Raw genomic sequence first — 22,944 nt, 5'->3', positions numbered from 1 at the left:
ACAATCCAGAATTCCGAGAACGTTCCATGTATGAATGGCTGGATCAGGAGGGGCACAGCCACAGAGCGGGTCCCGCCCATATGGCTTGACGATTAACTGGTGTCACATATTCATACAAATGACCTTGAAAACGGCATGCCGTGAAGGAGGGCAGGCTGCTAAACGCTGTGTGACGTACGACGTTCACTGATGCGCAAAAGCATGTGAGCCCGTGCTCTGAGCTCCGGGGGGAATACATGTGACTTAAAATATAAAATGAGGACCTGATTATCGCAGACCTCATTCTTGCCCCGCTTCTGTGGCCCCAACTCAGTGGACATTCTGGCTTATTCCCTGTGACGTGACCAGCCGTGGTCTGATAATTTCCTAATGCTTCCTGGATGGGTGATCCCCACGCGCCATGTGGGAGCCAGCCACGAGCTCCCGGAGGTGGCTAAACAAACCGTGGTCCATCCAGGCAATGGAACATCACTCAGTGCTAAAAAGAAACGAGCTATCAAGCCAGGAAAAGCCGGGGAGGAAACTGAAATGCGTATCACCAGGTGACAGAAGCCGTTCTGAAGAGGCTACAAACTGTATGATTCCAACCATGGGACATTCTGGAAAAGGCACAACTATGGAGTGGTTGCAGGGGTTGGGGGAGGGAGGGATGAACGGGCAGAGCACAGAGGATTTTCAGAGCAGTGAGGATACTCTGTGTGATACTGTACTGGTGGGTACACGTCATTGCACATTTGTTCTAACCCGCTGTCCAAATGCAAACACATTACACGTTTGTCCACAATGCCAAGTATGAACTAAGGACTTGTGTTAATAATGACATACTAATAACTGGCTCATCAATTGAAATGAAAGTCCCATACCGATGTAAGGTGTTAAAAATAAGGGCACACTGTGTGCAGGGCAGGGGGCCCTGGGGCGCCTGGGGGGCTCCGTCGGTTAAGCGTCTGACTTCGGCTCAGGTCATGATCTCATGGCTCGTGGGTTCGAGCCCCAGGTCCGGCTCTGTGCTGACAGCTCAGAGCCTGGAACCAGCTTCGGATTCTGTGTCTCCCTCTCTCTCTGCCCCTCCCCTGCTCTCTCTCTCTCTCTCTCTCAAAAATAAACATGAAACAAAATTAAAAATAATTCCAAAATTAAAAATAAAACTGACACCGTGGCATAGCAGAAAGTGAAGGAGACGTTTCCTTTTTGGTTTGTGGTAATTTTAGGGATTTTTTTTTTTCCTTCCATCTCGTGTCTCTGCAGTCAAATGCTCACTAGGACAGGTGATGGGGATTAAGGAGGGTACTTGTGATGATGAGCACGGGGCGATGTATGCAACTATTGAATCACTCTCCTGTATACCTGAAACGAATATTACACTGTATGTGCACCAACTGCAGTTTAAATAAACACTTAGACAAATGGTAACTAGGAGAGCACGACAGCTGACGCCCCAGAGAGCTGGAAACGGTCCCAAGCTCAAGTTCTTTTCTTTCTTTTTTTAAGTATCAGGAACTTCTCGGCTTTACTGAGGTCTAAAGGACAGATAACAATTGCACATACTTAAGGGGTACGACCTGGTGTTTTGAGACGTGTGTACCCTGGGAACCGGGTGCCACCATCAAACGCACCCACCACCTCGCACAGATCCAGCTTTCTTTTCCTTCCTTTCTCCTGCGGTGAGAACACCTAAGGCCTCCCCTCTCAGCTGATCTCAAGTGCACAGAACAGTACGGTAACTGGGTCACCTCGAGTGGTTCTCCAGTTTCCCTGGCGACATTTAATGGCCACAGAAACCAGGGCGACGGATGTAGAAAGCGGACTAGCATTAACAATACGCATACGTTCGATATATATATTCAAGAACACACGCACCCCTGGAAAAAGAACGCTCTCTGCCTACACTTGAACGTTTTCAACGGCACGGGCGGTATTCTTTAGTGTCAGAAGATGTGCATTTTGGTGAAAATAATGTCCGCCCCACAAGGTAGACAAACTGCAAGCACATCAAATGTGTGTTCTGATCCGACGCAGAAGACACGCACGATGTCACGGTCACCTGTTTTGCTTTATATAAATGATCAATGTGGAAATTAAATAATCCCAAGTTAAGGTGGGTCTATCCAATTACAAAATCTGACCCATCGATCTTGCTTCCGGAGGTATTTCCTACCAATATTCTCCTGTGCCTGGAACATGCATGTTGGGTCCCCCAGAAGAGAGGCCTCCCAAGGCATGTCTACACCCAGGAGCACGGAGCGTGTGGCTGCGGGAAAGCGAGGGCTCACGTCCCAATCAGAAATGGTCCCAGGATGTGCCATCAAGGCCCGTGCAGTCAGCGGGGCAGTGACCACTGGGAGGTGAGGACAATACAAAATATACACACACGTATTTGCTTTTTCACCTAAAAACTCTCCGGAAGAGAAGCGAGAGGCGCATATCTGTTGCCCTTGAGAGAGAAACGTGATTGGCTGGTGGATGGGCACATGACCGTGTGTGTGTGTGCGCGCACGCGCGCGTGTGCGTGCAGGGTGGGGGAGGTTGTGTTTTCCCGCACATCCTCGGGTACTTCCTGATTTTGATCTGCCCGGGTACGTTAGCTCAACGTGTTGAAGGAAACAGACACAACGTAAACATTAAGAAGACAGGGAGGAAGAGGAACTTGAACAATTCGTCTTGCTAGAGTTCAGGGTTGCCCATGTGCGCCCGTCCACGCGTATGAAAACACCAAAAGCCATCACACCTGATCGCTTCACCACGCTCTGAATCGCAACGCCCCCTACTTAGGAAAATGGCGACAAATATGTCACCAACACACAGGCAAGGCGGTGTGTTGAAAATTTAACGAAGTGGGGGGCGGGGGGGGGTCACTGCCAAGTGCAAACGCTCTCTGGGATACCGGCAAGGCTGTGCTGTGGGGGCTCACGGACCGAGGTGTCGGCCATGGACACAGGCCGCCCCACGGGCCACACAGAGCCGGCGCCCACGGCCCAGCCTTCCCCACTGGGGGGTCCCACCAGCCGGGGCCAGCAGAGTGTCCCGCACAGGTGCCACGACCTGGCTCAGAGGACATGCAGGAAAGCTGTCTTCACCCTGGAAGGCCCAGGAGAAGAAAGGGGACCCACATCCTCCACCCCTGTGTTTAAATGTTTTTATGTTTATTTTTTTGAGAGAGGGAGACACAGAAGCCGAAGCAGGCTCCAGGCTCTGAGCTGTGAGCACAAAGCCCGCCGCAGGGCTCGAACTCATGAACCGTGAGATCATGACCTGAGCCGAAGCCGGACGCTCAACCGACTGAGGCCCCCAAGCACCCCTAGTCTGCCTCATGTTTAAATGGAACCCTCGGGAGTTAAGAGAAACAGGACGGGAGAGGAGTAAAGCCGCTCGTGAGATTTCTGGCGATGCCCCTGACGCTACAATGCCGAAACTTCTGTTTGCTTAAAAACAAGTGGTTGTCATATAAACGTGTCAGAGCGTGCGGCAGGATCCAGGGCGTGGGGACGTAGCATCACAGCGCCACGGCCGTGGTCCCCGCGTGCCTGGGTCACACTGCCTAACATGTTCCGCGGGAGGACCGCAACGTAAAAGCTTTTCAAGACAAATAAGCCAGCTCCAGCCAGGGGTGGAGCTCAGTTACCTGCACCTTAGGCGATGCTTCGTTCCTCCATCTCCGCCCACCCAGGCCACACGGGCACGGCCGGGAAACAACCAGCCGGCGTGCTGTCCCCTCGGCCGGTGCCGGACTGAGGTCAGATTCACTCTGCGGGTGGCTGTCGGTGGATGCAGCACCGCTCCCGCTCAGGCCCCATCTCCGATTACAGCCACGCCACCACCCTTGAAATCACTTGCAACAATCGACAGAAAATACCGAAAGCAAAGCCAGGTGCCCGCTCTGTGATGATAGACACACGATTCTAAAGGCGAGCCGGCTTTGAAAGTACATACTGCACCCCCTGATCTCCGCGTTAAATACTTCGCTCCTGCAGTGGCTGTGAGGTGACGCCCCGGGCCAGCTGGGGGCGCCCTGTCACAGTGACCCAGCCCTGCAGTCCCCCTCTGTCCCCGCTGTGTGCTGCTGGGCCAGGAGCACACCCTCTCTGAGCCTGGGTCCTCATCTGCGGTCAGACCAAAGGTACAGCCTCCAGGTAGCGGTTCAGTGACCTCCCGGGTGGCCGTGCCGGACACAGGCCTGGCCATCTTGCCTAGGATGGGGCTGCGGTCTCTGCGGTGGACACCAGGAGCCGGGGCACCCCGGGCAGAGCGGTCGCGTCCCCAGGCGCACGCAGTGCTGCGACTTACCGCATCGGTTCTCGTCCTCCCCGCTGGGGCAGTGCAGGACCCCGTCACACCAGTGAGAGGGGCTGATGCAGGTTCCCGAGGACCCGCACTCGATCCCGGACACCAAGCACTTGTTCTCCACTTGCAGAGAGACGGGAGGGAGACCCAGTCAGCTGGGGACACCAGGAAAACCTCACACACCCGCTGCGAATGCCAACGTCCGCTCTCCGAGCCCCAAGCGGCAGGAGACAAGAGCACGTCCCCCCTTTGTCTTTATAAGGAGCGGGTGCGTCCTTGACCCCATCATCTACCAAAGGAAACAGGGCTGGCCGTCAGAGGCAGGGGGGGCCCTGGAGCATCACTTCCAGCGGGGCGGGGAAGGGCTCCCAGCCTTGGGCTTGGACAGCACCCCCCGCCTTCCTCAGGTGACCTCTGGATCCGTAAATGCCCTGAGTCCCCTGCCCCGGGTGGACGGAAAGGCCGGGCTGTGGTTAAAGAGCTGCTGCAGGCAAGACCCGCCCCAGCGCGTAGCAGGTGATGCTGCACAGAGATCCAGGGGACAGGTGGCCCCGGGGCGGCAGCTAGCGCCCCAGAGCACCGCGTAAACCCACCGTGGTCAGTACTCCACCTACAGCATGGGATTCCCACGACCCATGGGGTAGGAGGAAGCGGGAAAGTGACTCCTAACAACGGGGACCGTGAGATTGGAGGAGGAGGACGGGGATTCTGCGTCCCCGTCACCAAACAGAAGCAACGAGCCCCACCCCTGGAGAGCGGGACACCCCACGAGGATGCCCCCCTGCACTTACTGAACTTCCAGAGCAGGACGGCGGCCAGCACGGCTCCCGCCAGGACGGCCCCCAAGGTGAAGGTGATACACAGCACTTTCTTCGCCTCTGGGGAAAGGGGGGCGGGCACACCATGTGGTTACAGCATTTCTTAGAAGGTACACTCTCACATCTCACCACTGCTTGTATAGTAAAGCATATCATGAGATAATAACTTTAAGTTTATTTATGTATTTGGAGAGAGAAAGCCAAGTGGGGGAGGGGCGGAGAGAGAGGGAGAGAGAGGGTCCCAAGCAGGCTGCACACGGTCAGCACAGAGTCCGCTGTGGGACTCGAACGCCCAAACCAGAAGATGGTGACCTGAGCCACAGTCAGATGCCCAACCGACTGAGCCACGCAGGTGCCCCATGATAACTTTTTATCCACTTAAAAATGAGGCTTTTTAATTTTAAGAACGCATCCTGGGAGGTCTCAACCTCTTCCACGCACTCAATTTTATGCGATTTAGGGCACAAAAGCAAAACAGGAAGCCATGATATGAAGTAACATACACTTATGTTAAGCTCTTTTAAAAAAAACTATCTTCTTAAAATAGTCCCATAAGTGATTAATGTAAAAAATTGCCCCAAAGAGGGAAAATGCCTTGTTTTAGTAATTACAAGCATAGGAGCACCTGGGTGGCTGAGTCGGTTAACTAACTTCGACTCAGGTCATGATCTCGCGGTTTGTGAGTTCGAGCCCCGCATCAGGCTCTGTGCTGACAACTCAGAGCCTGAAGTCTGCTTCGGATTCTCTGTCTCCCTCTCTCTGTGCCCGTCCCCTGCTTGCACACTTTCTTTCTCTCTCTCTCAAAAAATAAATATTTAAAAAAATTAAAAAAAAATACAAGCGTAAGATAGCAGTAATAATGTCCCCAAACTATCACCTCCCTGGCGCTGGTGTTCAAGGTAGAATAAATTGTCTTACTCAAGGCAGGTCAGCGAATGGATGCCACAGACCCACAGCGTCCCGTTCGACAGCCACCAGCCACATGTGGCTGTTTGCACTTCAGTTACGTATCATTAGGGGTATTAAACAGTTCCGTAAATTCAAATGCTCAACAGACACGGGGCCGGGGGCTGCTGTACGGAAAGGGCAGGTGTAGAACATTCCCATCACTGCGGAACGTTCCATCGGGCAGTGCTGACATCAGCCTTTTGGTTGGAGGAGGAGCACTGAGCTCACACCTCAGCTACGAATAAAGTCATTTGCAGAGGGTCATCAGCGTTCTCTAGTCAAAACAAAACGAGGGGCCCGTTGTTGGTCAGAGTGTAAGCCAAGGTTCAGAGGGCAGGGCCAGACAAGGGACACCCAGTAATTAGTGGCTCCGGGGTGGGGGGTGGGGAGCAGAGGGTAGAGAGGCAGAGGGCAGGGAGGCAGAGAGGGCATTCAACAGACCCTCTGACACCCTCTGTTTATGGGACACCTGGGTGTCCCGGAGGGTGGGGGAGGCCCGGGGAACCCCACCTGTACACGTCTGTGCTTCTGGAAGTCACCCGAGGCTAGAGTTCAGCTTCTGGAGTCAGGTGGACTAGGGCTGACCCATCTGTTTGGGCTCAAAGCCACGCCTCTCATCTTGTTATCATGTTCTTAGGAATCACCAGGGAGCCTGCTAACCAGCGTTCCTGGCCTCGATCACCAGGAATTCGGATTCCACTGGGGGCGGGGAGGCATGAATTTGCAATTCTAACAGGCTCACAAGGGAGGCGGAGGCCACTGGTCTGAGGAGAGCCCTGAAGTTACCAGAACTGGGCAGGGCGGAGAGGCAGGGGACGCTCACAGGGGAAATTCCAAATGGCCAGTTTGACCCGTTAGCCAAGGACAGTTTCTCGCTTCGGGGAGCTTCCCTGTATGCTGTTTGATCTAGGATAAAATAACGTGCCCGGTGAGCTAGGCGCTATTAAGTATTCTGAACCTCTCAAGGGGCAGAGGGCAACCTGCCCCCCCCTCACTAGGAGCAGGTGCGCAGCGGGACCCCCGATCCCACCTTCGCTGGACAGGCATCCTGCAGTCAGCGTCTGGTCGGTCCAGACCTGACTCGGGGCTGGTTTGCAACCGTGCTACTATTGGGTTTAATTACAACTCACTGCCCATGCCCCTTCGTCGTTATCGATTCGGTCTGCCGTTGATTCGGCCCTAGCGAGCCCAGGACCAAGCATGTGCATCACTGACTGTTGGCCTCGATTCCTCCAAAACCCAGTCTTTAAGCAGTGCACGCACTGGGACGCAGCGTGAAACATTTAGGACCGTTGCTACAGCAAAGAGATGCATTATGTCCCCAAATGGCCCTTGCACTCCCGAATCTGTGCTATTTGAGGGTGCTGAAACTTCCGTTCTTTCCTGTGATGACGGCCAGGCCACTGTACGTTTGTCAAAACCCACAGGACACACAAGGGAAAGACTGTGATCCTAATGTAAAACTATGGACTTTAATGACAATGTATCCATATTGGTTCATCGATTGTAACGAGCGGGGCCCGCTACGGCAAGATGAGGGGACAGACTTGGGGGTAAGAGGGGTAAGAGGGACTGCGCCCTGCTGTTGGGTAAGCCTAAAAACTACTCTAAAAAACTGCTAATTAAAAAAACATTTCCAAGGCCAAACATTAGACTTATAAAATGTCTGTCGCGTCTATAGAAGTCAATTAAAAAAGGTCTTAAAAATAGAAAGGTAGGTTCACTCAGCTGGTTTTGAGTTTAAAGGGCAGTTTTGTAATGCAAAGTCACACATGTAGGCTCATGTTCTTCCCTTATAAAGTCACTGATAAGGACGATGCAGATTCCTGTCCAATTGGCTGTCATCACCAGGTTTCCCCCCAGAACAGTGGAAATGTGGGTGTCAGGCGAGTGGGTGCCCCTTGTCTGCCTGCCCTTTCAAGGTGCTGACCTCAAGAGGGGACCCTTGGTTTCTGATCACCACCCCCTTTTTTCCGGGAGGCAGGTACCACTGTCAGGAGTTCCCTAGCCGTCTACACCCTGGCTTCCTTCCAACCACCATGATGAACTAAGACCGGGGCTTCTGGGCGCGGCTCTACTGACATCTTGGCCGGGTCTTCCGTGGCGGGGGGCTGTCATGTGCACCACAGGTGTTCAGCAGCATCCGTGGCACCTGCCAGTCACAGCCTCTCCCCAGTTATAACGACCAGGCCCTGCCCAGTGTCCGTGGGGGTCAAAATCAGCCCCGATTAAGAACCACGGTCTCAACCTCCCCAACTACCACCAGAAAGACATCAGTGCAGAGGCGGGTGTTTCCTTGATCCGAGAAGAACCAGTGGAGGGAAAGAGGGAACCGTATAGGAAAGGAGAAGGGGTAACTGAGGAGGAGGAGGAGGACTGAAGGGTAGGAGATGTGGGAATAAAAAGGAGTAGAGGTTGGGGCGCCCGGGGGGCCCAGTCGGTTAAGCGTGTGACTTTGGCCCAGGTCACGATCTCATGGCTTGAGTTCGAGCCCCGCGTCGGGCTCTGTGCCGACAGCTTCTGATTCTGTGTCTCCCTCTCTCTCTGCCCCTCCCCCGCTCGCACTCTGTCTCTGTCTCTCAACAATTGGCATTAAAAAAAAAAAGTAGAGGTTGACGAGAGGAGGAAGGAACAAGAACCATCTGCGAAGGGTGGGGGAAGCAGACGGAAGCGTCGGGGCGGAATTAAGGGTGACGGCGCTGGTTGAGGGCTACAGGGGTCCAGAGACGTGCACACGGAGCCTCGAGCAGCACAGGCCATGGGGACTCACTTCTGTGCTTTGCGATGCGCTGCGGGGGCAGGTGGAAATGCACTTTGTTGCTAATCTTTGACCGTACAAGCTGTGTGCACATGCGTGCTTGCAAAACAAAAACCCCGTCGACAAAATGCGAATTGTTGCATCACTAATACCCGTACTCGTTTACCTGGTCTACACCTGCTCTGCTGTGTCCACGGGATCCTTTTTTTATTTTACTTTATTTTTTTTTTAAATGTGTACTTTAAAAAAATGTCTTAAGGTTTAGCTTATTTTTGAGATTTATATATATATGTATAGAGAGAGACAGAATGTGAGCAGGGAAGGGGCAGAGAGGGAGGCACAGAATCCGAAGCAGCCTCCAGGCTCCGAGCTGTCAGCACAGAGCCCGACGCGGGGCTCGAACCCACGAACCACGAGATCGTGACCTGAGTCGAAGTCGGACGCTTAACCGACGGAGCCATCCAGGTGCCCCATGTGTTTATTTATTTCGAGACAGAGAGGGTGTGTGAGCAGGGGAGGGGCAGAGAAAGAGGGAGAGAGAGAGAGAGGGAATCCCAAGCAGGCTCCGCGTTCGATCCCATAAACTGTGAGATCAGGACCTGAGCCCAAATCAGAGTCGGCCGGTTAACAGACTGAGCCACCTAGCACCCCGCCCCCGCCCCCCACCCCCCCTCCACGAGATCGTTAAAGCCACGAGATACGAGACAACCACACCAGCCACCTCGTTCGCTGAGCACAAAGGCCTTGTCCCGCATCTCAAACACAACTCGCTGTTCCAGGGAACCACACCACAAAGACAGGGTGGGTGGTGACTCCCGTGGCCTAGCTCACCATTCCTTCCGCAAGACCCAGCGACAGGCCCCGCAGGCAAGAGCAGGACAGGGAGGCCCTGCGTGGGGACAAGGCTGCGACAGGAGGGTTAAGGAAAGTGAAGAGAGGGCTTTGCAGCGGGCTGAGGCTGAGGCGAGAAGGGCAGGGACAGCGAGGGAGAGGGGAGCCCCGGCAGACGGAGGACGGTGAGCGACAGAGCCACCGGAGAAGACAGGCCCCAGCGCCTGGACTGTTGTAGGAAGTAGACGCAAAGGGGTCCTACTTGAGGTGCACACTGTCCCCGACGGGGACTTGGGCTGCGTGTGGCTGCTGGGCGTGGAAGTATGCGTCAGCACCCTCGGCGCGTACTGGGGCACCGCGGGCGGGTAGTAGGGAGCCGGATACACCGAGTAGGCGCTGGGGACCACGGCGGGCCGCGGGGGGTACAGGCCTTCAGGCTGGTATCCATGGTTTTCGTAGAAAGGTCCGACACCTGGCCGGGGCCCCTGAACAATGAAGAAGAAGATGAATCACATAAAACCCCAATTGCCCTAAAGGTTACACGCCCACCCACGGTCCTCAGACAAGGTACTGATAAGGCGGCTGCAGACTCCTGTCGGGCCGAACACGGAACTTACCTGCAGTAAGAGCTAGCCAGAACTTCCAGCTAGTTGTCAACGGTTTTTGTATTTGCTCACTAGTCATTTTTTGAAGTAAAGAGCGAGTAACGGTCAACGCCGCAATTTAGTGAAGAATAAAATGTAAATTAAAGAAAAAACGTGCAGGAGTCTGGGAATGGGTCAATACCCCAACCCAGGGACGGAGATTCTCAGGGGAACAGTACCGGCTGTATCTGAGCGGCAGCCAGGCACCTGCATTCACGACCTCCTGGAAGCAGGACCCCCCGACGATGGTGCAGGGATGACTGACGGATGCGCCCATTTTGCAGAGACGAACGTGAACGATGGAGGCTAAGAAATTTACCTAAGGGTCCACATTATACATGCTATTCTAAAAGTTCTTTTTCTATCTCCTCGTCTCTTACAGAGACGTGTCACTGTTTACTAACGGACATTTAAATAGCTTGTGGATGGGGGCTGTGGGCACGCACGTCCGCAGGGAGCCTGAGGGGTTCTGTCGCCCTGAGGGCAACCGCTGGGTCTCAGCGCACAGGGTGTGCAAGCGGCTGCCCCAGCCCGAGCTTTTTTTCCGGCTCCCTCCATCTTCTCCAAATGCCCTTCTCTTCTCCCTCTGCCTAAACGCCGCCTTCTCCTGGCTGCCCCTTCAAGACCCCGCCTGGACCCCCACCGTGTCCTCTGTATCCGTCCTCCTTAATCGCCCACCGGCTGGGCCACGCTGGGAGGCCACGTGTGCCCCCCAGCCTTCTTCCCACTCATTCATTTCTTCCGTTTCTTGTGGACCATGGTCTCCGACAGGACTGGTATTCCGAGCAGAGGAGGCATCACGCTTAGCATTTTAAGCGGGGCCTCCAGGGAAGCGGGATTATACAGCGATGCACCAAAGGCGGGCTCTCAGGGTTCACCTCTGCTTAATAACTCACTGACGCTCTCCTTCAGAAGTTCAAAGACTGTAACTCTGAACCAGAGCAGTGCACAGAAAGGGAAACAGTGTAATCTCTAATCTAAATGGGGCACCAGAGGCAAAAAAAAAAAAAAAAAAAAAAAAGCACACGTGTTTGGTCTCTATCGGAAGCATCTAAGAACATGCTGTCCCACCCAGGGAAGGTTGTAGCAGGCACAGTGGCCTGTCCCCGCAGAGCCTTGTGCAGCGGATAGGAAGTTTTAAATGGATCCAGTGACAGTAGCTACCAGCAATGGCTAAAGGGGAAAAAGCGTAAAGATCTATTCTCCAGATAGAAGATACGGGAAATGTCTGTTATGACACACAACTGCCCTGAACGCGTGCATTCCCAGGTATAAGATAAATCACTGAGACTTGGGTGGATCCTGAGAAACTTAACAGAAACCCATGGGGGAGGGGAAGGAAAAAAAAAAGAGGTTAGAGTGGGAGAGAGCCAAAGCATAAGAGACTCTTAAGAACTGAGAACAAACTGAGGGTTGATGGGGGTGGGAGGGAGAGGTGGGTGGGGGATGGGTAGTGAGGAGGGCACCTGGGTGTTGTATGGAAACCAATTTGACAATAAAGTTCATATATTGAAAAAAAAAGATAAATCAGTGAGAGATAATGGGGACCAAGGATAAGGACACTGCATTAGTCTCCAGAGTTGCTGGCAGTGGGGGCGTCCAGAGAGAGGGATGGTCAGCCCAGTGGTCCATTCGGTCACAGCCTCCCCCGAGTCATCAGGACACGCGGCTGCACAGGGGTCTGCTGTCCTTCCCTGGGGCTGCCTCCCTCCGGGCACCCTCCTGCCCCTTTTCCTTCCACACATCCTATCCTGAAACCCACCTGCAGGGCAGGAAAAGAAGTGGCCCCAGTGAGCAGTGCACATGCCCCACAACCGCCCCACAGCTCTGGGGCGCTCTCAAGGGGTGCAGCTGCTGTGTCCGCACTCCCGCCCAGCCTCACCGAGAGAAGGCCCGACCAGCATCCATGGAGCACACGCATTCCCTGCGGCCAGCTCTTAAAATGCTGCCCAGCACACACCTCAGAAAATAACAACAGGAATTAAGGGCACGAAGAAAAGGCTGGGGAGGTAATTATTAACCACTTACTGAGTTTAAAGCCATCCTGAGTTTATCAGCAGCATCAGGTAATGGTAGAGATCCGGAACGTTCAAGACGACCTAGAAGACAGAATGATAAGACTGTGGTACTTCCATACCGGTGAGTTTTTAGGAGGCCCATGGGGAAAGAACCAGAAGGCTTTCTAGGTGAGAGTTAGCTCCGGAAGAAACAGAAGTTCTACCCGTTGACCTTGGCCCTCACCTTCACCCGCCTCTTCCCCACGCACGGGCGGAAGGAGCCTGGTGCTTGCCTGCTTTAGGGTCCAAGGCCAGCGACGCTTAACACGGCTCTGGCCAGACATCCCCAGGCTGCCTCTTGCAACAGAGGATCCCGGCAATAGAAGCAGGCACGAGGTGCCTCTCAGACCCTCAAGTTCAGGTGAGGTTAACGGGGGGGCAGAGACCTGGGGTCAGCTCGTGGCAATACCCCTTCCCGGAGGTATCACTGCATCAGCGCCTGAACCTCTCTGAATCTGGCACGGAAATGGATATGGAGTCGGGCACGGTCCCGTTCCGGTGAGGATTTTTTTTTTCTTTTTTAACGTTTACTTATTTTGGAGAGAGAGACAGAGACAGAGTGTGAGCAGGGCAGGGGCAGAGAGAAAGGGAGACAGAATCCGGAACAGCGGTCAGCACAGAGCCCGACGCGGGGCTCAAACTCACAAACCGCGAGATCGTGACCTGAGCGGAAGTCGGACTGAGCCACCCAGGCGCCCCCCCCCGCCCCCCCCAGTGAGGATTTCACGAGGGGGCCCAAGCAAGCGACAGCTGGCCAAGAGAGGCTCCCTCCCTCGCTCCTGCTGAGCGCCCATGGGGACGGGGTGGGGGTTGGGGAGGTAGGTGTCCCCCGGAGAGCACGTGGTCCCGAACTTAGTACCCGAGGGAGGTCACACCGGACTTTCCAAATAAGCCATGTGGAATCTCCCACTTCTTAATAAACACATGTAAAAAACCCTCCGTAAAACACGTCCACACGTGCCCATTACACCACCTACTACCCCGAATCCAAAAAATACACTTCGGAACTGACCATTTTGATCGTTTCTGAGGTTGGTGGTAATGAAAAGAAGGCGCTTTTGTTTGCAGAGGTTTGTGAACAGTTGTGACAGCAATTTCTGGAAACACCATCCACACGGGATGCATTATAGTAAAGCCCCCATTCGGCCATCACTCCCTCCCTCTTGTGGGCACAGGAAGGGCTGCCCTGGGCCCCTCCCTGCTGTCTCGGAATGGCCAAAGAACACTGCAAGAAATGGCCCTCCAAGCCCTCCACCCACGAGACCGTGCTCCCAGTGAGAAAGTTCTGGCCTTCACACGGCCTGTAAAGTGCCTGGCACACAGCAGGTGCTCAAACGGCGGCCGGCAGCACAGTGCAGTGGGTGAGCCCGTCCCCTCCGGGACCTGGGACCTGGGGCAGGTCAGCTAACGTTCCCATGCCCCAGCGTCCTCATCCACAAAAGGAGATCAGAGCAGCCCCCACTACCGGGTTGATGAGCTGTGAAATGAGTGGATACCGATGTAGCCCTCGGTGTCTGCAGCAAGGTCAGAGATGCAGACATTTCTGTTAAATAAAAGTGATTATAAAGCTGACAGATGTTGCCGCTGGGGGGCTGGGGGGCTGGGGACTGAGAGGAGGCATTTGCAGACTTGCCTTGGGTACTTCTCCCCAACGGCCAAGTCCACCCGCCCCGAAACCCCAGGGGAGCGAGATGCGACACTCCGGCCCACGATCATCACTGGACTCGTCAAACTCAAAACGCACGTTAACTTGCTGTAAATGAAAATGTGAGGGTGGCTTTGTAATCTTGGGAAACCTCCCTGAGCGGGTCACGATAAACAGGCACCACGTCATTTCTTTACTGTTCACATAGAGCCAAAATACACGCGTGAGTCCACAGGGATAGCTGTGGGATTTTTTCACTTTAAAAAATCAAAAGGGGGCAACACTGTTCTAGATACGAGGAAAGAAACCTGACCAGTATACACTTGGGAGGGTCCCCATGGAAGCCTCTACATGGTGTGATGATCACATATTAAAACACCTGTCCAGGGCGCCTGGGTGGCTCAGTTGGTTAAGTGACTTTCGATTTCGGCTCAGGTCATGATCTCACAACTCGTGAGTCAGAGCCCCGAGTTGGGCTCTGTATTGTCAGCTCAGAGCCTGCTTGGGATTCTCTCTCTCCCTCTCTCTCGGACTCTCTCTCTCTCTCTCTCTGTCTCTGGCTCTTTCTCAAATAAGTAAACTTAAAAAAAAAAATCCACCTGTCCTACGTGTGCCCCTTGAAGAACAAGGGCTCTAAGACCCAACACATACAGTGTCTCCCGCTCCCCTCTGGTCCAAGTTGGGGGAAAAAAATCACAGCACATCCCCAAGGTTACTTTGTGAAGCCCTCTGCCTAAGCAAACATTCTCAGCCCTCTGGTTTCCGGCTCCCCGCGCCTCTGAGCTGTCTCACCGGTTATAGGTTTGGGTGAAGTTTCAGGAAATGAAAATCTGATCCCTCTGGCGTCTTTCCCGGTTTGAGAGCCCTCTGAAAGGAATGATCACTCAACGCTTGAAATCCATGCTCCTTGTTCATTCGAGATCCTTAACAGAGAGAGACGAGGAAGCCAGGGAAGGAAGGAGCCCAGGCGGCCACAGCCATGAATGATCCCGTAAAAGCCACAGGACCCAGAAGTCACGACAGGATAATCCTATCTCATCCAGAGATCCCACGAGCCACACAACCTTAGAACCAGAAACACCCGGTGCGCCCAGATCAGCCTCCCCGGACTTTGGAACAGAAGACAGGAGTCACACTGCCTGTACTTTTCTCTGGCTGAAAAGAAAGGAAGGGGCAGGGTCTCACTCTGGAACTGGATCTCTAAGAAGCCCCGCCCGGGAGGCCACACGGGGTCGGGTTCATCTTCAAAACCGGCACGTGTAGAAATAAGGTTACGTGTCACAAAAACACACAACAAACCAAAACAAACACAAACCCCTACGCATTTCCACAGCCAAGCAAAGCTCTTCAACTGGTTTTTGAGCCGAGCAAGACAGCCTAGATGGGGAGAGACGTGGTTTCTCAAACATCCTTTCCTATCATTTAAAGGACACAGATGCTTCTCCTCGATTCCGGAAACCCAGCCATAACAAAGAACTTTTCTCTTTAAGTGACAAAAGAGCAGATGTGTGACCAAGCTCCTAGCCCCTCCTTGTTCTCGGCCAGCTCCCCGCGCCGGCACCGAAAGGTCCACTTGAGTCACACAACACGACACGGTGGTTTCGGTCACTCGGGGCTCTCTTTGCAGAGAGCTGGGTCACCCCGAGCACCTGCCCGGCCACTGCTCGGCAGGACCGTGCCGTGGAGTCCTGCCTGCACCCCGTGACATGACGAAGCTGTTTCCAAGCAATAAATTTCTTCTTTGGAAATCTCAGAAAGCATTTGCTTTCTGAGGCCCCCCTTCCTTGACCCCTGTACCCCTTTCTTCAAACTTCGAAGCGAGCAGTACTGACAGACACTCCTTATCCAATGACCAAATGATCAAGGACAGCCCCTTTATGCCTCAACCACTGCGTCAAATCACAAGTGCTGTTATAGGGTGCCTGGGTGGCTCAGTCGGTTAAGCGTCCGACTCTTGGTTTTGGCTCAGGTCCTGACCTCTCGGTTCGCGAGTTCGAGCCCCGCATCTGACAGCGCAGAACCTGTTTGGGATTCTCTCTCTCTCTCTCTCTCTCTCTCTCTGCCTCTCCCCTGCTCATGCTCTCTCTCTCTCAAAATAAATAAATAAACTTAAAAAAATGTTTAACCCCCCCTCCCCAAATCCAAAGCGCTGTTAGGTGCAAATTATCGGACAGTGGTGGGTTTAAGAAGCAAGTCAACATGAACGAGTATAAGACAATCGGACAAAAGGCCTACGTGGTGATTCACACAGGAACAGTGCAGGCACACAGAGGCAGAGTCATCACCTCAGGAGAGGTTCTGCCTGCATCCTCCAAGTTTCTTTTTCTATGAATGCCTCATTGTCCCGGTTGAGATTACAAACTTTTTAGGGCAGGAATTGGGTCGGGTCCCTTTTTTTCTTTCTGTCTTTTTTCTTACAGCTAAGCTTTGTTAGCTTACTAGCATACAAGAAAGCGTTCCGATAGTTCTTGAGTTCCAGAGGCCAAAGGAGTAAGACGGAATCTGAGGGACAGCGCAAACCGGAAAGTCTGCACCTGGACAAAACCAGCCTCCAAGGTGAGGACGTGGGGGACCTCACGGGCCCAGGTGCACAAGACTGAGTGCACACCTAATGTGACAGGCCAGCTGGGGAGGCGTCCGGGTCCCTGCAGGAGAGAGGAGTCCCGAGACGTGCAAAGACCCCGGCTAGGGTTGAAGACCTTGCCCAAGTCTATCTGTGGAATGGGATAATAAAGTAATAGGGTTGTTTCGAGGACCAAGTGTGTCCGTTTCCAACACCGTGGCCAACACACGCTAGGCACTGAACAATCACATCGTGACAGCAGCTAAGATTTGCTTGCCTGTAGCGAAGGGACTGTCATGTGCGAGAGACATTCAGTTTAGTCTGTGTAAATCCAAAGGACGCAGCCAGAATCAAAGCGGTCAGCGGTATCAGAAAGGCAGGTGTAACCCAATCCCGGGAAACCAAATTTCCAACAGTGAGGAAGTTTAAATAGTCAACTAGTTGCCTTGGAGAGAACAGAGTTCCTCAAATGGAAGCATGTTTGATCTGAGACTGGCAGGTGGGCTCTCCACGTGTATTGGTCCAAGCGTATTCTAGAAGGGTGCTGAGCTTTGACTGGGGGGGCCAGGGACGATGAACTCTTATTGCCTGAGGTCAGACACCCGAAGAATGACCCAGCACCCCTGGAAAACAGGCCCCACGTCCCCGGAGTTCAGATCAAGGGTTGAAATGAGCTCAGGTGTGGGGTCCTGCCAGGACGGCCCCTCGCAGAGCAGTGACCTTGAGAGACTCCGATGCTGGGTCTCCTGCCTCGTACACCAATCAGTGGTCGTGAGGCCCAGGCCACGTCTCCTTCCAGCTCAGCTCTCGCTTGACGAGATTTCTCTGTCGAATGTCCGCTGGACGCCGCAGCCTCCTGCCGGTTTCCCCTGAGCCCCCAATCTCTCCTGCCATCGCAAAGCTTCCAGAATGCCGCTACGACACGTGGTGCCCTTCAAACGTCCTGTGCTCCCTTACCACACCCCTGCACCCTCATACAGCGGGGACGCCCACGGCTGAGCTCCATCCACACCAGCAAAATGCCCTGAGTCTCTACCCAGCAAGCCCTGTCCTCCTCCTCCTGGACTCGCCTCTACGAGCATGTCTTTGGGCCACCTTCCCTCTTCAAAGTTCACACCGTTCACAGTCCACATGACTGCCCGCACTCCCACCGGAAAATCGGCGTCTGCCTTTCTCCCCCGATGCCTCTAAGGCTGCCCGTGACCGTGGTATTTCCATACGTGCTGGTGCCTCTGCTCCCAACCACCATGCAGTGGCCGGCCGGGACAGACAGACTCCCTGGCCGGCTCTTCTCCTTCCTGACGGCCAGCTTTGCCCCTACGGCGTCCCCCTCAAACTGCCTGTATGACCAGCCAAGCCCTTTGCTACTCCCCAGGATTCCTCATGTACTTGAGGCCAGGGTGGCCCAGAGCACAGAGGGCCCACTACCCAGGCCCTCTACCCCTGGCCCACTACCCCTGGAGGCGTACAAGCCGGGGCTCCCCGAGATGGCCCGAGATGGTGCTGGTCCCCAGCACCAAACCAGGATGGGACTCATGGTGCTTTCCCAACTCAGGTCTCAGCGCTCAGGTATGTGATGCCCTCACACCCCATCCGCAGAGGCCACCAACTCATCCTGGGAGGACCCAATGTCAGCAGGTCCTTGCAGGTGCCCCGGAAAGGTGGGGCGGGGAGGGCGAGCAAAGGCCGAGCAGCTGTGAGAAGCAGGATGACCCCGGGAGATCCAGAGCAGCAGAGGAAACCGACATGGAAAAGCACTCAGACCCCGAGAGCCTCTCCAGACGCCCTTCACCACCTTCATCAGAGGCCGGCTTCCAACCTGTACGTAACCGAACTGGTCACCACTAACTTCAACCCTGCCAATTTTCCTATTATCAAGGCTTAGACCTGCCCCTGGCCCCCAAGCCCTGGGATTTTCTGGAGAGCTTAAGAAAGTATATTCCCAAGCTCCGCCCCGCTGTCAGTCTGATACAGCGACTGGAACCAGGACAATTACCTCGATCTCATTAGGAAGCTCTCCCAGGACCCCTGCCACAGGTTTGGGTGGAAAAGAGTGAGCCACCAGCCTGGGCTCCTGCTGTGCACTTCTGGGTAGGCCCCCAGGTATCTGGGCTTCCTTGTCTACTGCACATGTTCGCCTGAGTCTTGTCCCTCAATGTCCCAATAGCCAGGGAGTTCAGCTCTCCCCGCGGAGGAGTCCTGCACACGTCTGCCTGGATTATTCTGGAAGATTCAGCACCGAGTCCAGGTGGGGCTGTGGGCAGGTGCTCCAATATTAGGATAGGGGGAACGAGCCTGGCCCCCAAGCAAGTCCCTTCCGCGTGAGGTTTCCCTGGGCCCCGCTCTCAGCACCCTGAGCCCTTGTCCACACGGTTTCTATGACACTCCCATCTTCTAGAGGAAGGAAAGGCAGCCGCACTACCTGTCAGAGCCCTAAGGAGCCAGACAGCCTGGCTTCTTCCCCAGGTCTTCCCAGGGGTTACAGGACCCGGAGCAAGTATCTCACCTCTCTGCCTCAGTTTCCCCATAATTAAGTACGCTACAAAGAGTTTGGAATGACACCTGGCTGGAAGACAGTGCCTCATCCAGGTTTGCCGTTATTATTATAACACCAGTGCGGCCCCGTTTTCTCCTGCAATTCCGGGGACTGAGCCCAGGGCAGAGCCAGCCACGGGTGCGAGGCCCGAGCTCCAAGCAGCGTCCGGGGCTCTGGCAACAACACAGCCTTGTTAGGAGAAGCCTGACCTTGTGAATGTTGAAGGGAAAAGTGGCTTGGCCTGACTCATCCAAGCCAAGAACAAAGGCCACACTGCTCCCGGGTTGATATTTAAAAACAAAAAACAAAAACAGAGGAAGGAGTTGAGTGACCGATCTCCAGGCAGAGGGTCTCCACTGCGGGAACGCCCCCCACCCCCCAACTCTTGGGCTGAGCGTTTGCTTGCTTGGCCATGCCCTTTCCTGGTAACCCCAACCCCCAGTAAGGCCTGCCGTGGTGGAGGGAGGCAGGCAGGCCTCACCTCTGGAAACGCTGAGAAAAGGAAGCCAGCGACTTCCTGGGGGCTCCCCCCCACCTGACCTGGCCCACCAGGTCCCTTTGCCTCACCCAGCAGCGGCAGCCTGAGAGCCTGCGTCCCCAGGTTCCTGGGCCTGGGTAATCTTTGTCCCCGTTCCCAGCCCCTACCGGCCTTCAGGGGAGGCTGGCACCGGCCTTACTTCCGGGAGAACCTCCCCCCACCTCCCAGGCTAAGTCAACAACCCGCACTTCAGGGTTCCTGAACACCTTAAAACTCCCTCCGGGCGGCCTTTGTAAGTTTCCATGAGCCTGGTGAGGCTCTGTAGCTGCTAGGCCAGGAGCACAAAGGCCAGCGGCCCCCTGGGTGTGCCCATCTTAGCCCCGGAACTGCTGCGCCAGTTGGAATCTAGGGGTCCGCTGTGTCAGGGCCGAGCCCCTGGTGATGCCTGCCCACCAGGTGGACCTCGGCCTCCCAGCTATCATTTCCCTCCCAAATGAGCCACTAGGATTCCTCTTGACCGTTCCCCGCCTCCCCTGTGGGTTGAAAAGGGATTCGGGCTTTGGGATTCCAGGCCACCTGGCTGTGCCCTCGGGTGGGGGCGACCGCTTCAGCACCGGCTCAGGGCTCTGGGCTGGCAAATGCCCTCTGGGGTGTGGACGCACGAACTTTGGGGCCATAAGGCAATTCTTCCGCAGAGCACGTGGGGCCACGGGCAGGATACCTGTCCACGGCCAGGCCGGTGCGCTGAGCCCCGCAGCCACTGTCCAGGTCCGGGCCTGACGGCGTGCGGTGGACCGGAGCGCCGGGGCGGCCCCGTCCTTGTCCCCGGCAGGGAGCGCGCGTCCGGGGCCAGGAGCGCTCCTCCCGGGCGGCTTCCTGCGGACCCCGGTGCCCGGGCGGCCCGGCTTTGATCCGGGCTGTGGGCCAGTCCCTCCCCGGAACGGCCGAGCCGTTCGCGCCTCGCCCGGGGGCCCTCTGGGCCCTGTCCCCGCCGTCCCCGCCGCGCCGGCGGTATCGCTCCCGGAATCTACAGCGAGTTTCCAGTTTCTCCCCACCTCGGGAGGGAACCAAGAAGTAGAAGGAGTTCAGGTAACACTTCGGGGCTGCAGAGATTTTCCCGAAACAAAGAAACGGATAGGCAACGCTCCGTCCTCCTCATCCCCCCAAAGGAAAAGGCGCACCCCTGGTCCCCAGCTCCGGGGCCGCAGAAGGCGGGGGGTCCTGGAGCCGGCTCTGGCCGAGGGGACCCACCCCGAGGGACCCCGAGGCACTCTCTGCTCCGACCAAAGAGCCAGGGACGCGGAGCGACGTTCCCGGCTGCGCGAAGCCGGCCCCCTCCGGCCCCCACCGAGGGCGCGCTGCCCGGCCCTGCCCGGGGCGTCCCGCCGGCGGGAGGACGCACCTGCTGCGCTCGCGCTGCTCACACCTGGCCTCACCTCCAGACGCCGCCACCCAGCGCGGGGGGGGGGGGGGGGGGGGACGCTTGGGTTGTCCCCTGGCACCCAGATCCTTCTTTTCGCTCCTGGGACCCGCGCCCCAGAGTCCGCCGGGAGACCCGGCCGGCGCGCCGCTCACCTGCGGGGTTCCCCGCCCGGCGCTCTCCGCCCCTGGCTCGTCCTCCTCTTCCTCCTCTTCCTCCGCCTCCTCGGCCTCCTGCGGAACTCGCGTCTTCCTCTGCCCGGAGTCCCCGCTTTAATCCCGGGAGGCGGTGTCGGAGCGCCAAGGGCGACACCCCTAAACGCGGTCCCGGGGCACCTCGGGCACCGGGAGGGGACGGGGCGGGGCGGCGGGAGGAGGAGTTTCTTCCCGGGAAAGCCCGGGGCGCTCTCCCGGTCCCCGCCCGCGAGGTGGACCCCTTGGAGCTCCGGCTAGGTCCCCGGAGGGCCGAGGGCGGCGTAGGGCTCTGAGGGGCGCGCCTCCCTCCCCACGTCCCCTGGACCGCCCCCGTTGCGAGCGCTTTGGGGCCCCGAGGTCTCGAGTTTGGGTTAAGGAGGGAACTTCTGGGGGGGCAGTGATTGAGTCCCCGCCGGAGTCCCCCCCCCCCCGGGAGCTCCTGGACAGAGCGTGTGGCCTCTGTCCCCATGCAAGGACCACCGAGGACCCTCTCCAGCCCTCCTGTGCCCGCCTTTGTTTTGCCTTCGGATCCCAAGTCACCCCCACCTTCCCCTTGTCCCCAGCAGTGGTGAAAGGGCTGCCCAGCATCACGGACAAGGGGGGGGGGGGAGGAAAGCGGGGGAGATAAACCTTCGTCCAGAAAGCAGGCTCTTCCCTGTCCTTAGGAACTCTTTCCAAGTTTGCAATACACAAAACATGGATTGCTTTCTGATAAAGTGGGAGCCGAAGAAAACCTACCTCCTGCCAACTCACATGACTCCTTGGCGGGGAGCTGGGCTTCCCTAGTAAGTTCTTCCCTTCCCGACCTTTCCTTTGTCTCCCACCCTCACAGCCACCGAGGGGACCATCCCGAATATTCCCCAGCACCCACCCATCTCTCATACTTTACAGGTGTCCGGGTTGTCCCCAGTAGAGGACATTGCCCAGGCGGGGTTGTGAATGACAGGTCGGGTCGGATGGTCTCCTCCTGGCCACTCACTTATCTTGGTTTTGAATGGCGTGTTCAGGGCTGTCCAGAAATGAGCCCATGTTCCAGCAAACCCCCTAGTCCACCTTCACACCAGGTGGCACATGTGTCTCTGTGTTCATCCCTCTTCTGCTGGTTATTCTCGCAACATCCATTTCTCCTTCTCTGCACGGCTGCGGGGAATGTTTGTTGGAGTGGACACACCTCCCAGGAGTTGACCATCAGCCTGGGAGCCAACTTGACCTCCACGCTGGAGGTGGCCATGTGGCCAGTCTCGGCTTAGCCGCTCTGTCCCGTTCCCTGCCAGAATTCCTGCTTCAGGGATGAGCTCACGACTGGCTCATGGCCCGTGAGGTGAGGGGCTTAGGGGAGGGGCTTGGGGATTTTCTTCTCAGGGAACGTCCAGAAACCTACTGCCTTGTGCAGTGGAGAAAGTTCCTCCTTCCAAAATGACAGCATAGAGAAGACTAGAAAACCAGCTCTTCATGGCATCATTGAACCACAGCATCACATCGGCTCCCAAGTTAGGCCCACGTTGCCACCTCTTTCATGGATACAGGCGGCAAATCAGAATGGCTTACCAAGGGGAGTAGCTGTGATACAATGAAAGCAGAACCTTACTTTTTTTTTCATTAAAATATTTTTAAACGTTTATTCATTTTTGAGACAGAGAGACAGAGCATGAGTGGGGGAGGCGGGGAGAGAGAGGGAGACACAGAATCCGAAGCAGGCTCCAGGCTCTGAGCTGTCAGCACGGAGCCTGACGTGGGGCTCCAACTCATGAGCCATGAGATCATGGCCTGA

At 55.7% G+C, this 22,944-nt stretch overlaps 1 protein-coding gene across 1 annotated transcript in view; it reads right to left on the bottom strand.

Annotated features, from left to right (window-relative positions):
- TMPRSS2 (transmembrane serine protease 2) overlaps positions 1 to 21,243 on the bottom strand; it is a 35,636-nt gene extending 14,393 nt beyond the window's left edge. The window contains exons 1-5 of the mRNA XM_049627819.1: positions 21,135 to 21,243; positions 12,309 to 12,379; positions 9,899 to 10,121; positions 5,073 to 5,159; positions 4,285 to 4,404 (exon numbers count right to left, since the gene is read on the bottom strand). Of these exons, the coding sequence (XP_049483776.1) occupies positions 4,285 to 4,404; positions 5,073 to 5,159; positions 9,899 to 10,121; positions 12,309 to 12,323 (445 nt within the window). The 5' untranslated portion in view covers positions 12,324 to 12,379; positions 21,135 to 21,243. The remainder of the gene's footprint in view (positions 1 to 4,284; positions 4,405 to 5,072; positions 5,160 to 9,898; positions 10,122 to 12,308; positions 12,380 to 21,134) is intronic.
- Between the last annotated feature and the right edge of the window lie 1,701 nt (positions 21,244 to 22,944).

This window comes from Panthera uncia, chromosome C2 (assembly GCF_023721935.1).
Source record: "Panthera uncia isolate 11264 chromosome C2, Puncia_PCG_1.0, whole genome shotgun sequence".
Taxonomy (NCBI): Eukaryota; Metazoa; Chordata; class Mammalia; order Carnivora; family Felidae; genus Panthera; species Panthera uncia.
The sequence above is the reverse complement of the archived record's forward strand: the minus strand, read 5'-3'. Positions and strand labels throughout refer to the sequence as shown.